The sequence below is a fragment of the Macaca nemestrina genome, chromosome 16, assembly GCF_043159975.1.
Source record: "Macaca nemestrina isolate mMacNem1 chromosome 16, mMacNem.hap1, whole genome shotgun sequence".
NCBI classification, from domain to species: domain Eukaryota; kingdom Metazoa; phylum Chordata; class Mammalia; order Primates; family Cercopithecidae; genus Macaca; species Macaca nemestrina.
The window spans coordinates 100,976,727-100,994,307 of record NC_092140.1 but is presented as its reverse complement, the minus strand read 5'-3'; the positions used below and the strand labels follow the sequence as shown (position 1 = coordinate 100,994,307).

Here is a 17,581-nt window from a genome sequence, read left to right as displayed (position 1 = left end):
CTCCACCTCCCAGGCTCAAGGGATCTTCCCACCTAAGCCTCCTGAGTAGCTGGGACTACAGGCACCTGCCACCATGCCTGACTAATTTTTGTATTTTTTTTTGGTAGAGATGGGGTTTTGCCATGTTGTCCAGTGTGGCCTTGAACTTGTGAGCTCAAGCAATCTGCCCACCTTGGCCTCCGAAAGTGTTGGGATTACAGGCATGAGCCACTGTGCTCAGCCTGGAGATTTTTTTTTTTAAATAAAATACACATTATTAAACAACTAGCCAATATGCATGGATAGACAGAACAGCAGTGTCTCACTGGCCCACCATCACCTCTAAAATGCCAGAGTTTTCATATTCCAGGCTGGGTGGGTGGGCAAATGCATAACCTGTTTGACGTGACCTGCACTCGGCCGAAAAGGAGTGATGACAATTTACTTGAGGAGTGAGTGAGTGTTCCTGGAATAATAGAAGAGCCTGTATCTGACTAACTCTCCTGCCAATAACAGTTACTAACTTTGAAGAAAATGTTCAAAACCATTCTTTGAAGGCCAGGAGAATAATCAAAAACAGGCAGAAACTAGAGTGAACATAATCTTTGAAAGAAAGCAAGCCAACTAGGTGGGCTCTACGTGTATCCAGCTTGTCACCTAAAGGCATTTCTCAGCTCATGAGACACAGTGGGAGGTTTGAACTAAAACAGAAAGTCTTTCTGGGATGAGGACATGGGGTTGGAGTTTGAGGTTGCCAAAGTGGCTGGAAGTTAAGGATTAAAATCCTATAAAGGAGGGAACCACAGAGCAGGGAGCTCTGAAATCTGCATCCAAATGCCCCTCAGATCCTTGGCTCTCTCCTAACCTATACATATACAGGGTGCAACCTCAAGGAATCCAGAAAAAAGCAACAGCTGGGAAGCTACAGAGCTAACCAGAGATTGCAGCTGCTGCCTAGTACTGGCCAGAGTTTAGAGTTCAAGTTGCACCAAATCGGACATTATGAATATCTTTCCATTGAAACCGTAAAAGGGTCATAAGGATCATATCTCATGATCAAGGACTATACCCCAGGACAAAGGGATAAGCCAAAATAGACCCATCCTAATAAAGCCTAAAACAAAGCCTACACAGGATCCACCAGAACAAAACTGAACACTCTTTAGAGTAAGATAGCATAGCTGAGAGTCTCTACGAGGTGTCATTTTTAATGTTCAGTATGGAATGAAAATTTAACATATGAAGAAGCAGGACAACGTGACTTGTGATCAAGGGGAAAATGGGCTATAAATGCTGACCCACAGATGACCCAGATGTTAGAATTAGCAGACACAGACTTTAAAACTGCTTTTAAAAATATAGTGAAGGATTGACTTACCAGAAAAGGATGGAATGGGTGAATAAATGGCAGAATCTCAGCAAATAGATGGAAACTATAAGGAAGAACCAAATGAAAATCCTGGAACTGGAAAATATAGTATCTGCAATGAAAAGGTCATTGAATGAGCTTAACAACAGAATGGACAGAACAGGAAAAAAAAATCATTTAATTCAATTGACAATGTACTCAATAAACTTATCTAAACTGAAATACAGAAAGAAAAAAATAGAATGAAAAATGAACCGAGGAGCCAAGACTGTGGAGTGATATCAAAAGATTTCACATTTGTGTAACTAGGGTTTCAGAAAGTGAAAGGGTAGACAGAAAAATATTTGAACACTTTTGTAAAATTGATCAAAAACAGCACCTTCCAGATCCAAGAGACTCAGCAGAACTCCAAGCACAATAAATACAAAAATGACCACATTTAGATAGGCCAGAGTCAAACTGTTGAAAACCAAAGATAAGCCAGGCACGGTGGCTCACACCTGTAATGCCTGCATTTTGGGAGGCCAAAGCGGGCAGATCACTTGAGCTCAGGATTTCGAGATCAGCCTGGCCAACATGGTGAAACCCCATCTCTACAAAAATACAAAAGTTAGCCAGGCATGGTGGCGTGTACCTGCAGTTCCAGCTACTGGGAAGGCAGAGGTGGGAGGATCACCTGAGCCCTGGGATGTTGAGGCTGCAGTGAGCCCTGATTGTGCCACTGCACTCCAGCCCAGGTGACAGAGTGAGATAAAAATTCAAGATAAATATATTGTCACGTGAGGCTGGAGCTCAGGGAAGAGGTCAGAATTGGAAAAGACAGGGAGAATTCTCAACGTGAGTAGTATTTAAAGCCTGGCTCTGGATGAAGTCACCCAAAGAAAGAAGGTAGTCTGAGCAGAGCAGGTGCTAGGACCAGCCTGCCACACGACAGTGTTTAGTGTTCAGACTGGACAAGAAACAGCAAAGACGCTGAGAAGGAGCGGACTGAGAAACAAGAGGAAAACTGGAGAAAATTGAGTCACAGATGCAAGGGGATGGGATTTCATGGATGTAACTTCTCCATGGGCTTTTCCTGTGTTTCTCTGTATTGCTGTGTATTGTCCGTGTTATTTTTCTGTAAGCATGTGCTTTTCTGCCTTTCTTCCTCTACATAGCCTCAAGCTGTCTGATTTTTTTCTCCGACTTGTTTTTATATCTGTACCCAACTTCGTCTTTTGTCCTCTTCTTCGTTTCTCTTTTATCATCCCTTCTCCTTCTGAATTTGTTTTTTAAGCGACGCTGATACACATTAGGCATTTCATCAGTTTACTATTTATTATATTATTCTTGGAGTTGTATGTTGCTTATTATGAATATTGGTTAAAAATTAGTGTAACATTTTGTAAATAATACCCAAAAAATAAGCCACAAAAGAATCCAGCAAATTAAACTGCTTTGTCTCCATTGATTTTTCTTTTGTGGGACAATGGCTTGGTCTTGTTATTTTGTTTTTAAAAATTTATTCAATTCCTTTTTTCTCTACTAAGAACATTATATTACTTAATAAAAGCCCTCTTATGAGCAGTTTTGGCTACCTCAACGATGTAAAAATTAATGGTGTATATGCAGATATGTGCATACTCTGCAAGGTCCTTTTGTCTTTTCTCAAAGTAATTGTATATTCTTAATTATAAGACAGAGATTTGGGGTTTTTTTTCCTTCCCTAAAACCATTTTTTGGCTGTGTGCTGTGGCTCATGCCTATAATCTCAACACTTTGGGAGGCCAAAGTAAGAGGATCACTTGAGTCCAGGAGTTGGAGGCTACAGTGAGCTCTGATCACACCGACTGCACTCCAGCATGACAGAGTGAGCCCCTGTCTCTCCAAAAAAAACAAAAAACAAACAAAAAAGCTGCTTGCATTTTTTAAATAAAAATGGGTTGTTAATTCTGAGTTCAACACATGTAAACATTCATTTTTCAATTTTGATATTTTGTAATATAGTAACATATCTTGGATACCTATAGGTACTAACCACTAGAAATAATTTGATACACCAGTGTAACTGGTCATATCTGTTGTTTATCTGTTGAATATTTAAGTTTACTCTTCTAAGCTATTTGTAACAGGAGCCTGAAAACTGGATTTCTTTCATTGAACTTCATGGCTCTCTGTGTGAAGATGGCAAGCAAGGGGCACTCTGGGTACAGTCCAATTTCCTGACGACCATCAGGATAATATGATAGGCACATGGTTCCAACCATCCTCATTTTTTATTTAAATAGCAGGCTAATTAAGGACCTTGAATAGTATTTGAGAGTTTCATGATCTGCTCATGTACTGTGATTTAACCATATTATAATTATTTAATGGGAATTTTATAAACAGGCACAGTTTGAGATGCAGAATTTCCAACAGACTTAATGGAGTTTGTTTCCTTTTAGGTGTAAAAGGAAGAGAACGTCTCCTGGACCTAATTGCCACAATGCTGGTACTACAGTTTATTCGCACCAGGTTGGAAAAAGAGGGAATAGTGTTCAAATCACTGATGAAGCTGGATGACGCTTCTACTTCCAGGTGGTTTTAACTATAGTATTATGTAACTTATTTAATAAACCTTACAAACAGCTATAGGGAATTATCTTTCATGTGTAGACTACTTTATAAGTATGTAGGAAGAGAATTTGTTTGCAGGTGACAGCTTGCCCACAGTCTCCTGTGGCGGGCAGGGCTGATGTAGTATTTGTACCTTGGGCTGCACAGGAAACAGGCTCAGAGAGTTTTAGTGCAGCTCCCGCTGGAGGCCGGCGCTTCTGGCTCTGGATGTGGTACCCTTCGCTGCAGTGTGCTGATCCCCGGCACTGGAGCCTGGCGCTTCTGGCTCTGGATGTGGTACCCTTCGCTGCAGTGCGCTGATCCCCGGCGCTGGAGCCCGGCGCTTCTGGCTCTGGATGTGGTACCCTTCGCTGCAGTGCGCTGATCCTGGGTGCCTCCAGAGGACCCACAATATGACTGTTGGGCCCAGCCCTGTTCCCAACAATGGCAGGGCCTGAGATAACAATACAAATGGAAACCCACATACTATATGTCTAAGTATTTAAAAGTTATAAATCAAACTAGCAAACTATTAGATTAAATGTGTTCTAATCTCCTACCTTGGCAAATACAACTTCATAACCACCTAGAAGGCCAGGTTCAAATTCGGCCCTTGGCTGACCCCTAGGACCCGAAGAGGCCTTGCATGCACACATGAATACCCCACCCTACCCATCAAAATGCCATCCAGACCCCGTGCCAGTGCCCCCTCACCCCAGCCACCTTGCAGCACCAGTGAGATAGCAGCACTGTTCAAACTCAGGGTGACAGACCCAGGGAAGACCCTGAAAGTGGACTCAGGGCCATGTGGTCAGGGACGCTGGAGTTGCAGGGTCTGAACAGGAGGATAGGGGCTCTGGGGTGGGCACAATCTCTTGTCCCTGCAGACCCCCACCCCATGGCGAGAGGGGCAAGACCAGAGCAGGATCCCTCTGACATACATATACATATAAGTATATACATACACATAGGCACATACATACACATATACATACACATGTAATTGGCTTATGTTCTTTTAAAGGCAAGATAAGGGGAAAACTAATCAAACTAATAAAAATATTATTCCAAGGGGGGTTTGGTAGAGGGGACAAGGATGGAAGCTAAGTTTCTCCTAGTGTGCTTTGTTGTGCAGTTTTGACTTTGGAACTATGTAAATATTTTACATAATGATAAGATTGATACTTTATTTATTTATTTATTGAGATCATCTGGCTCTGTCACCCAGGCTGGAGTGCCGTGGTGCAGTCTCAGCTCACTGAAACCTCCGCCCCCTGGGCTCAAGCCATCCTCCCACCTCAGCCTCCTGAGTAACTGGGACTACAAGTGTGCACCACCACACCCTGCTAGTTTTTGTAATTTTTGTAAAGACTGGGCTTCACCATGTTACCCAGGCTGGTCTCAAACTCCTGAGCTCAAGCAATCCTCCCACCTCACCCTCCTGAAGTGCTAGGATTACAGATGTGAGCCACCGTGCCCAGCCTGGGTATTAATTTAAGGTGACTTAGTACATAATTTGACTATATCTCCCTAGTGGGATAGTACCTAAGGATTAAAAAATATTATGAAGAAATCTCACTGGGAGTAGCCATGGTGTTAATAATACTTTTGATTTGTTATTTTGGAAGGTAGATATTAATATTGTTAGAAACTAATATGTATAAAATCAAATAAGTTAAACGAAACCCCTTGATTTCTTGAATTAGATCAGAGAATAGAGGAACATGTTACATGACACCATGCAAATGCAGTCAGCAAAGTCTGAAATGTGGGGAAATAAATGGCAAGAGAAAAATAAATGGCAATAGAAAAAAAAAGGTTGAGGATCAGAACCTGTAAATAAACCTTTAGAGACATATCAACCAAAAGCAAGGGTAGACCTTGTTTAGATCCTGATGTGAACAAAACCCACTGCATTTAAAAAAATGAGACAGGGAAAATTTAATTTAATTTAATTTAATTTATTTAATTTAATTAAGTAAAATTTAATTAATTTATTAAATTAATTAAATAAAATAAAATTTAATTAAATTTAATTAAATAAAATTTAATTTTTAATTGTTTAATTAAAAATTAAAACAATTTTTAAGTGTCATGATTAAGAAAAAGTTCTCAAACACAAAACAGGTGTTCAGGAAGTTCTGGGCTAGGCAAATTGGCTCATGCCTGTAATCCAAGCACTTTGGGAAGCTGAGACGGGAGGATCACTTGAGCCCAGCAAGATCAAGCCCAGGAGTTTAAGACCAGCCTAGGTAACCAATGAGACCCCCATCTCTACAAAAACCTTTTTAAAATTACCCAGGCATTGCTGGGCACAGTGGCTCACACCTGTAATCCCAGCACTTTAGGAGGCCAAGGCAGGAGGATTGCTTGCTTCCAAGAGTTCAAAACCAGCCTTGACCACATAGAAAGACCCTGTCTCCACAAAAAAATTAAAAATTAGCCAAGTGTGGTAGTGTGTGACTACTCAGGAAGCTGAGGTGGGGGGATTGCTTGAGCCCAGGAGGTCGAGGCTGCATTGAGTTGTGATCCTGCCACTGCACTCCAGCCTGTGCGACAAAGTGAGACCCTGTCTATAAAAAAGGAAAATCATAATTTACTATATGTAATGTATACTTCCATTTTTAAAAAAGCAATATCTTCTCATTAGTTTGCCAAGAAAGATGAGAATTTATTCTTTTTTTTTTTCTATTTTTGGGGTTTTCTTTTTTTTTGTTTTTATTTATTTTTTGAGGCCAGGTCTCATTCTGTCGCCCAGACTGGCATGCAGTGGCATGATCTTGGCTCACTGCAACCTCCACCTCCCAGGTTCAAGCAATTCTTGTGCCTCAGCCTCCCGAGTAGCTGGGACTACAGGTGTGCACCACCATGCCAAGCTAATTTTTATACTTGTAGTAGAGATGAGGTTTCGGGCCATGTTGGCCAGCTGGTCTCGAACTCCTGGCCTCAAGTGATCTGCCTGCATTGGCCTCTCAAAGTTCTGGGATTACAGAAGTGAGCCACTGCATCAGCCTAATTTTTGTATTTTATTTTAAAATAAACCAGTGCCACTTGCCAAGAGAATTAATTAAATAAATATCAAAGAAAAAACACTTTGAACAGCTAGGAGATGGGACTAACAAATTAGTATTTGACTTAATAGGCACATCCAAAGAGGCACTTACTCTATTTAGATCATTGCCAATCATTAATATTATAGCTGTTAGAACAAGTATAAACTTTGAACCTGCTTTTGAACTGTAATATCACAAAGTATTAAAGCAAGATTTTCAAAATTGATCAAGTATATTCCAGCATATTGCTCTTACCACATTACTGCTATTGTGCCAGCAAAATGGTTTGTTGGCACTTTAGTACGTAAGACAAAATGATTTTAGACTGGGCATGGTGACTCACACCTGCAATCCCAGCACTTTGGGAGGCTGAGGCGGGCAGATCACGAGATCAAAAGATTGAGACCATCCTGGCCAACACAGTGAAACGCTGTCTCTACTAAAAATACAAAAATTAGCTAGGCATGGTGGCACGTGCCTGTAATCCCAGCTACTCAGGAGGCTGAGGCAGGAGAATCGCTTGAACCAGGGAGTCAGAGGTTGCAGTGAACTGAGATCGTGCCACTGCACTCTAGCCGGGTGACACAGTGAGACTCCATCTAAAATAAATAAATAGATTTTTTTTACTCCCTGTTTATTGCATATTTGAAGCTTTTTCTATATTTTCTATTTCAAGATGTACGTAACATTGATGTAGGAGCACATTACATGGGGGTGTAGGCACAAGATTTTCTTACTAGTGGAATGGTGAACCAAAAAGTGTAGAGGCCACTGGACTGAAGGAGGCCAGCTGAATTAGTGAAAATATTCAAAACCAGTTTTGTTGTTTTCAGCAGTTAGTAACTATAAGTAGATGAATATTTACCAGGAAACATTGGTCTTTAACCCACTTTGGCATGCTTCTTATTTAGTATGTTCATTCTGTCATGACATTCAGTGAACATTTATTGAGTGCCTACTGTGGACCAGGGACTAGTAAGCATGTTAAGTTTATAAGCTTTGTTAATTTCCACCACAAACCCATAGGACCTCATGTTATTCTCGTAATAGAGGAAACAGATTCCCAGTGTTGAATGAAAGCCACACAGTATCACATGACCAATATCATGTGATTGCAGAGTCAGGACTCAAACCCAGCTCTTAACCACCACGCTATACTGACGGCCCTTTCCCAGTTCACAGGGAAAAATCGGGAACAGGGAGAGAATTTTCAAAATATTAAGTTTCCCCCATAGAATTTTCTGAAGAACTTTGGCGTATGTTGCCACTTGTTCACTAACAAGTTCTAGCAGATGATAGAACAAGTGAGGAAGTAGCTAATTAATATTAATTAACAATCTCAGAATTTTTCTGAGTGTTGAATAGACCTGAATATTCAACAGTCTCAAATATTTGACACCATTTAGTGGACACAGACTTGACTCGATATGCTTATTCTACCAAGTTATTCCTGGTTTACGTGACACAACTGAATATATGCCAGTTTCATGGCGGACTCTCAGATATTCTGAAGGTACCTAATCAAGTTGGTACAGTAGGAAGGAGAGAGAAACAGCAGCCTCATTTGTAAAACAGTACTTGAGTTTGTGTGTGAAGAATGGATAGGATTTAGATTGAGATGCATGGAAAGGGGACAACCATAAACAACTGTAGAGAAGCTGGAACTCGAGCTGTCCTGTAGGCAGCAGGGATGCCTGGAGGCACGTGGAAGCCGGGAAGTGGTGGGCACGGGACACTTGACAATGCAGTGCATAAGCTCAAGGTCAGACGGGTAGAAGAAGTCCCGTAAGATGTCAAGGAAAACTGCTTTTATTAAATATCTTAATTTTTGGCAGAATCATTTTGTCTGATACAATGTGATGGGTTTAGTACCATATTACATTTCACATGTTGTTATATTCTGAAATCTGAAACATTTTTTTTTTTTTACATCTAGGAATATTCCCTGGGCTTTTGAGGCTATAAAGAAAGCAAGTGAATGGGTAAGAAGAACTGAGGGACAGTACCCATCTATCTGCCCACGGCTTGAACTGGGGAAAGACTGGGACTCTGCCACCAAGCAGTTGCTGGGACTCCAGCCCATAAACACCGTGTCCCCTCTTCATAGAGTCCTTCATTACAGTCAAGGCTAAATCAAATGAAACTGAATTTTAAACTTTTTGCATGCTTCTATGTAGAAAATAATAAAATGATAATAGATGCTTATAATGAAACTTCATTAAAGTTTTATTCAGTGTAGCAATTACTGTCTTTAAAAATAAAGTGGAAGCAGGATTACTTTAATCAACTAACAAGCAATAATAAAATAGAACTTAAAATATTTCAGTTTTCTGTGTCTCCTTGTTTTTTGTTATTTTTTTAAATATTTTTTATTTTTTTGAGACAAAGTTTTGCTCTTGTTGCCCAGACTGGAGTGCAATGGCGTGATATCAGCTCACTGCAATCTCCTCCTCCTGGGTGCAAGCAATTCTCCTGCCTCAGCCTCCCCAGTAGCTGGGATTATAGGCGCCTGCCACCACACCCTGCTAATTTTTTGTATTTTTAGTAGAGACAGGATTTCACCGGGTTGCCCAGGCTGGTCTCGAACTCCTGACCTCAGGTGATCCACCCACTTTGGCATCCCAAAGTGCTGGGATTACAGGCATGAGCCACTGCGCCAGCCTGTTGTTGTTTTAGAGATGGTCTCAATCTGTCTCCCAGGCTGGAGTGCAGTGGTGCGATCATAGCTCACTGCAGCCTCAAACTCATGGGTTCAAGGGATAGTCCCGCCTCAGCCTCCCAATTAATTGAGACTACAGGCATGTAGTCCCACCCAGCTAATTTTGGGGTGTACTTTTTGTAGAGATGGGGTCTTGCTATGCTGCCTAGGCTGGTCTTGAACTACTGGCCTCAAGCGATCCTCCCACCTCAGCCTCTGAATGTGTTGGGATTACAGGCATGAGCCTCTGCACCCAGCTAGTGTTTCAGAGCTTTAAGGTGATGAGAGATGCTTGCTTCTGGATGGTCCTGGGAGCCTGTGTCCTCACACTCAGGAGTCCAGTGGAAAGCTGGCTCAGCTGGACTGAGCAAGCTGAGAAGAAACATGGTCTTTCGTAGGGGATCTGTCAGGGTGGTGGGAGAAATTATAAAAATTAAGTTGTAGGAAATAGACACAAACCTTCTTGGAGGGTCAGGAGGTTTGCATAGCTTCAGTAAAAGATTTGGCTGAAGGCAGCTGAATTCTCTTAAAAGCTTAGGGCATGGATACATAGCAATGTAGAGGAGTTTAAATAGCTTATTTACTCATGTGCTCCTAAGACTGACCTTTGATCATTTGTGGGCACATGACTGCTCTCTACTCAGAAGGTCAGCAATGTTAATTACCCTCTAGTGGTGTCTACTTGAGACCTTTGTCATTAAATCTGTACTGAATAAATGCTTGGAGCCCCAGCCTGTCAGGGCCATGGCTGCTGACTCTTTATAGCACCCTCCTCGGTGTCTGGGAGTTGCCCAGTCCCCTAGCCTGCTCTTTCATGGGATACCTCTGTCTGAGTGCATTTCTTCATCTGTCACATGGCCAGGGTGTGTAGGTCGCCCCCAGCAAGTTACTGACAGTTTGAAAATTACACAGGATTGGTTGCTGAGTTGGATATTTTAGTCAACATTTCTTAAGCCCATGCCTCAGCAGTAGTTGACTTTTGTCTAAAGGGAGAGAAAGAAATTCTAGTTTTCCCAAACGTCCAATGCTCCAACCAAAACATACTGAATCAAGATTTCCAGAAGAAAATCCTGGCAACTTGGATATTTAATAAGTGCTCCAGATTATCAAGCACATTTGAACACAATGGCCCAGGTGGCCGTATCTCAAAGTGTGAGTCTGTGAACTGGCATTGTCTGCCTCACTCGGGAGCTCATCAAGACAGGCAGAATCTCTGGTCCCATTCGAGGCTATTGAATCAGAAGCTGCATTTTTATTTAGCAAGGCCCCCAGGCGACTCCTGTGCATGTTTATAGTTGAAGGGCTAGTGGACTGCGGTGACAGGAACATATTTAGTGCTTGTGCAGGGCCTTGTTTTAAGAACCCATGATGCTTGTGCACAGTGGAACATCCCATCAGTCCAATTGCTGGGAGAAAAGCTGAGGCAAGACTTCTAGTCTGGTATCATATGAAAAGAGCCTTGGAACAAGTTATGAGTCCAGAGTTTAAAACCTCTTGTGGCCTATGGAATACCAGGCTCTGTGCTTAAGAGTGGAAGGCTGCACTACAGCCTAAGCCCAGGGCATAAAGCCCCTCGTGGCTTGGATGGAATCCAGGACTCAGGGCATAAAACCCCTCAGTGGCCTCTGGAATGTGTCCAGACTTGCTGGCTCCTTGCTTCTTGCTCTCCCAGGATCGTAAATTGATTGTATTTTCAAAACAAAAAAACAACCCCATTAAAAATGGGTAAGAGCCAGGCGCGGTGGCTCAAGCCTGTAATCCCAGCACTTTGGGAGGCCGAGACGGGCAGATCACGAGGTCAGGAGATCGAGACCATCCTGGCTAACACGGTGAAACCCCGTCTCTACTAAAAAATACAAAAACACCTCGCCGGGCGAGGTTGCGGCGCCTGTGGTCCCAGCCACGCGGGAGGCTGAGGCAGGAGAATGGCATAAACCCGGGAGGCGGAGCTTGCAGTGAGCTGAGATCCCGCCACTGCACTCCAGCCTGGGCGACAGAGCGAGACTCCGTCTCAAAAAAAAAAAAAGGGTAAAAGATATAAACATACACTTCTCAAAAGAAGACATACCAGTGGCCAACAAACATATGAGAACATAGAACTACGGTTTGACATTGCAATCCCATTACTGGGTATACATCCAAAGGAAAATAAGTTCTACCTAAAGGACACATGCACTGTATGCTCATCTCAGCACCACTGACAATAGGAAAGACATAGAATCAACTGAGGTGCCCATCAATGGTGGACTGGATAAAGAAAATGTGGTACATATACACCATGGAATACTACACATTCATAAAAAATAAAATAAAATAATGGCTGGGCTCAGTGGTTCACGACTGTAATCCCAGCACTTTGGGAGGCTGAGGCGGGTGGATCACCTGAGGTCAGGAGTTTGAGAGCAGCTTGGCCAACATGGTGAAACCCCATCTCTACTAAAAATACAAAAATTACCCGGGCATGATGGCGGGCACTTGTAATCCCAGCTACTTGGGAGGCTGAGGCAGGAGAATCGCTTGAACATGGGAGGCAGAGGTTGCAGTGAGCCAAGATCGCACCATTGCACTCCAGCCTGGGCAACAAGAGTGAAACTCCATCTCAAAAAAAAAAAAAGAAAGAAAGAAAGAAAGAAAAGAAATCATGTCCTTTGCAGCATCATGGATGCAGCTGGAAGTCATTATCCTGAGCAAATTAATGCAGGAACAAAAAACCAAATACCATATGTTCTCACTCATAAGTGAAAGCTAAACAATGGGTGCTCATGGACATCAAGGTGGCAATAATGGACACTGGGGAGTTCTAGAGGGGGCTCAGCAGAAAACGGCACAGGTTGAAAAACTATTGGGTCCTATGCTCAGTACCTGGATAATGCAATCAATCATACCCCAAACCTCAGCATCACACAATATTACCAATAAACCTGCATATGTACTTCCGAATCTAAAATAAAAGTTAAATTGTACCAAAAAACTAAGCTCAAAAAGAAAAAAAAAAAAGTCCTTTGCCCGTTAAAAAACAAATAGTAAAAGAATACAAGAATCATCCTATATCAGAAATCTGTATTAATGTAATTTATCATATTCATTGATTAAAGAAGACATATCTTACAATTATCTCAATAATGCAGGAAAAAGCATTCACTAAAATTCAGCCTGCACCTGTGACTTTAAAAATTAACAAACACTAGGAAACCTCCTTAACTCAACAAAGAGAATCTACCAAAATACCTACCAAGAACACCATAATTAATGACATAATATTGACAGCATTTTCTTTAAAGCCTGGAATTAAACAAAAATGCCATCTGTTCACTGCTTCCATTTAACAATATACCGCAGAGCCTAACCAGTGTAGAAAGTCAGTGTAGCAAGTAAGTCTGTAGAATAACTCCTTAATCTAATGAGAGAGTTTAGGAAGATTTCTAGATGCAGGCTCAACATAAATAAATATTAATAGCTAAATCAAGGATGCAGGTTGAAATCTTTACAGTAATTACTAAAAACATAGACAACGAGTATATGACTTCGAAGGTAATGACAGAGGGTGAGAAGGAAAAAATTACATTATTAAAATTCAATCAAGGCCGGGCGCAGTGGCTCAAGCCTGTAATCCCAGCACTTTGGGAGGCCGAGACGGGCGGATCACGAGGTCAGGAGATCGAGACCATCCTGGCTAACACGGTGAAACCCCGTCTCTACTAAAAAATACAAAAAACTAGCCAGGCGAGGTGGCGGGCGCCTGTAGTCCCAGCTACTCGGGAGGCTGAGGCAGGAGAATGGTCTAAACCCGGGAGGCGGAGCTTGCAGTGAGCTGAGATCCGGCCACTGCACCCCAGCCTGGGCGACAGAGCAAGACTCCATCTCAAAAAAAAAAAAAAAAAAAAAAAAAAATTCAATCAAATGAAAACAGAGTATCAGTAGGAATACAGAAGAGTTAAATAAAATAATTAACAAATAGATGTACATAGAATGCTGTTCTCAACAATGCATAATACGTGTTCTTTTCAAATGTACAGAAAACATTTGACGATATCGACCAAATTCTGGGCCATAAAGCAAGTCTAAACAAATTTCAAAGAACTAAAATAAAAAAATACATAGTATGTTCTGTGTCCACAACACAATATAATCAGAAATCAAAAATTTAAAGATAAATACAAAATTCTCAAATGTTTGGAAATAAGGAATTATACTTCTACATAACTCATGAGTCAAAAAAAAAAAAAAAAAGCACGGTGAAAATTGGAAAACAGTTTGAACTAAGTAAAATAAAAACACTGCAAATAAAAATTTATGGGATGAAGCTAAAGCAATTCTTAGAGGAAAACTTAAACGGTAAAAAGAAAAGAGAGTGGTTGACACTCTAAGAATTATCCATGTCAAGAAGTCAGGAAAAGAACAAATTAACCCAAAGAGTACAGAAGAAAATACGAAATATAATAGTAATTGATGAAACAAAAAATAAATAAAAAATAGAGACCACCAATAAGGCCAAAAATTTGGTACTTTTAAAAGACTAGTGAAATTGACAAATCCCTGGTGAGACTAATGAAAAGAAAAAAGAGGAGAAGGCATCAAGAAAGCAATGTACGGAATAAAAAAGGGAACACCTCATAGACATTAAAATGGAAAAATGATATTGTGAACAATTTGATGTCAAGACATTTGCAAAGTTAGATTAAATGGACAAATGCTGGGAAAACTATAATCTATCAAAATGGGCAAAAGAAATAAAATTATTAAAAAATTCTATATATGGAATTGAGCCATAATTTAAAGACTTCTCTCCAGAGAAAACTCTAGGCCAATGTGCCTTCACTGGTGAATTTCACTGTACACTTAAGAAGGAAAAAAATCAGCATGCATAAATTCACCCAGAGAATAAAAACAGAGAAAATGAAATCTAACTCATTTTACGAAGCCAAGATTTGAAAAAAATATGAGAAAGGAAAATTATAACCAATCTCCCAGATGACATGAATTTGAAAATCCTAAACAAAATATTAACAAACAGAATCTGGCAATGTAATAATAAAATAATTTAATAATTTAATAATTATTTAACAAAATAATACAAAATAATACAGCACAACTAAATTATGTTTTTTCCAGGAATGTGTTGGTTTACCACTTAATCAATCAATTAACCACATCAACGCAAAGATTCAGAAAAATCTTTAAAAATTCAACATCCATTCATGATTAAAAAAAAAAACTCTTAGCAAACTAAAGGAATTTCTTTTTTCTTTCCTTCTTTTTTGTTTGTTTTGTTTTTTGAGACAGAGTCTCACTTTGTCATCCAGGCTGGAGAGCAGCGGTGCGATCTTGGCTCACTGCAACCTCTGCCTCCTGGGTTCAAGTGATTCACATGCCTCAGTCGGAGTAGCTGGGATTACAGGCATGTGCCACCACACCTGGCAAATTTTTGTATTTTTTAGTAGAGACAGGGTTTCACCATGTTGCCCAGGCTGGTCTCAAACTCCTGGTCTCAAGTGATCTGCACCGCTCGGCCTCCCAAAGTGCTGGGATTACAGGTGTAAGCCATGGTGCCTAGCCAAGAAATTTCTTAATCTGATAAATGGTAGCTAACACACACACACACACACACAAAACATACACACACACATTCGTAAAGCAATTGGAGAGACGTTGAAAGCCTTTCCTTTGAGAATGGAACTGTATGTTGATGGTTGCTATTGCCACTTCTAATTCTACACTGTACTGAAGGTTCTAGCCAGTGCTAGGGGAGAGAAATCACTGAAATGGAAAAAATACAATTTATTATTTTCACATGATGTAATCATCTATCATAAAATCCAAAAGAATCTATAGATAAATTAGTAGAACTCGGCCGGGCGTGGTGGCTCAAGCCTGTAATCCCAGCACTTTGGGAGGCCGAGACGGGCGGATCACGAGGTCAGGAGATCGAGACCATCCTGGCTAACATGGTGAAACCCTGTCTCTACTAAAAAAATACAAAAAACTAGCTGGGTGAGGTGGCGGGCGCCTGTAGTCCCAGCTACTCAGAAGGCTGAGGCAGGAGAATGGCGTGAACCCGGGAGGCGGAGCTTGCAGTGAGCTGAGATCTGGCCACTGCACTCCAGCCTGGGTGACAGAGCGAGACTCCGTCTCAAAAAAAAAAAAAAAAAAAAAAAGACTCTCGGGGTGTCAGGACTTACCAAAAGATGAATGAAAGTGGGGAATGCAAAGAGCTGGAGGCTTCCTCTGAGCTCCCCGTTTGGATGTAAATGGCAGTTAAAGGTTCAGTAGGAAGAGCTGGGAGCAGGTCTGCATCTTTGTCAGGTGTGGCAGAGGCTGCTGGCCTGGATTTCCGTTCTCCCACTTAACATCAGCTCTCATTCTTCTTCCTTGGGAGATTGTGAAAAGGAAAACAGCTCAGGTTTCCAAATGATATATATTGCCTCTGTATAAACGTCAGAACTAGGTTTTGTGAGGACAAAACTTTATGTAGTTGCAGGACCCTTTTTAGGAAAAGAATACAAAACTACAAATGCAAGATTAGGTTCAAAAACAAATTTAGAATGAGAAAGACATAATCATATTTTACTAATGTACAAAAGCTGACAAATTCCAAAACATCGCCCAGAGCCTTGGATGGGGTGATGCAGCAGAAACAATCAGCTCCGGAAAGTCCCCGGATGCGCATGCGTCTTGGTGGGCCTGGCGGGGAAACATTCCCTTCAGGCCAGATCCAGCCATCCCGCTCCGGGCTGGTATTAGGTCAAGAATGAAAAGCAGGGAAATGAGCCTGGCAAAAAGAGAACTTTGGTTTCTCCTTTTGGGGAAGAGACTATTTAAAATGCGCACACATCTTCCATTAAGAGGCAGTAGAACATTTTTTTATCTGCTCATTTTTATAGTCCTAAGTGTTTTTATGATCAGAACATTAAAAATAAAATAGAAGGGACGGCCATTTTCCCACTATGGTTGTTTGCATAGCTGACTTAGCGTGGGCCGCTCCTCACACGCGGAGCTCAGGGCACCTTCCTCGTGGATTTCCCACCACGCCCAGGCACTGTGCTGTCCCCTCTCCCCCAGGCAATCCTCTCACCACCGGCATTCCCTCCTGCTTCGTGCTGCTTCCGAACCGCTTGTCCTTCATCCATGGCTGTTCCGAAAAACACCTGAGTGCTTTTATAAAACTCTTTAAAGTTCCACCTGGAGATTCTAAGTGACATTTTCCTCAAGTGGTGACAGGTGATAACATGCTAGCAGCCCTCGCTCGCTCTTGGCGCCTCCTTGGCCTCCGCGTGCACTCCGGCCACTGTGGGGGCCGCTCTCTGCAGCTGGCCGAGGCCGGAGCCGGCTCCCTCTGCTCCCGGGGAGGTGTGGAGGGAGAGGCACTGGCGGGAACCAGGGCTGTGCGCCGCGCTGGGGCCTGCGCGGGTTCCGGGTGGGCGTGGGCTTGGCGGGCCCACACTCAGCGCTGCCAGCGGGCGCCTGCTGTGCTTGGTCTGAGGCGGGTCCGGTGCATGGACTGCCATTGCCTCTTCGTGGGGTCGTTGGTCACGATGGCAGGTCTCCATCTCTTTCTCGCTTCCCCTCTTTTCCTCTTGGTTGTCTGGAACCCGGGCTGCCGGAGTGCCTGCGCTGGGTGCCCCAGGGTGCAGCCGGGAGTGCCAGTGAGGTGAGGCCAGCTGGGCTTCTGGGACCTGTGGGGACTTGAAGAACTTTTCCCTCTGGCTAAAGGTTTGTAAACACACCAATCAGCACTGTGTCTAGCTAATCTGGTGGGGACATGGAGAACTTTTGTGTCTGGCTATAGGACTGTAAATGCACCAATCAGCACTCTGTGTCTAGCTAAAGATTTGTAAATGCACCAATCAGCACTCTGTCAAAATGGACCAATCAGCTCTCTGTAAAATGGACCAATCAGCAGGATGT

At 42.1% G+C, this 17,581-nt stretch overlaps 1 protein-coding gene and 1 long non-coding RNA gene across 2 annotated transcripts in view; one reads left to right on the top strand and one right to left on the bottom strand.

Annotated features, from left to right (window-relative positions):
- The window catches only part of LOC105490236 (poly(ADP-ribose) polymerase family member 4), a 92,725-nt gene extending 83,427 nt beyond the window's left edge, over positions 1-9,298 (top strand). Inside the window, exons 33-34 of the mRNA XM_071081530.1 lie at positions 3,775-3,907; positions 8,915-9,298. Coding sequence (XP_070937631.1) covers positions 3,775-3,907; positions 8,915-9,110 — 329 coding nt within the window. The 3' untranslated portion in view covers positions 9,111-9,298. The remainder of the gene's footprint in view (positions 1-3,774; positions 3,908-8,914) is intronic.
- On the bottom strand, positions 851-16,438 carry LOC139359153 (uncharacterized). Its single transcript, XR_011614955.1, has 3 exons — positions 15,856-16,438; positions 4,080-4,379; positions 851-1,460 (listed from the first exon to the last, which is right to left on the bottom strand). It is a non-coding gene; the product is annotated as an uncharacterized lncRNA (long non-coding RNA).
- Positions 16,439-17,581: the final 1,143 nt, after the last annotated feature.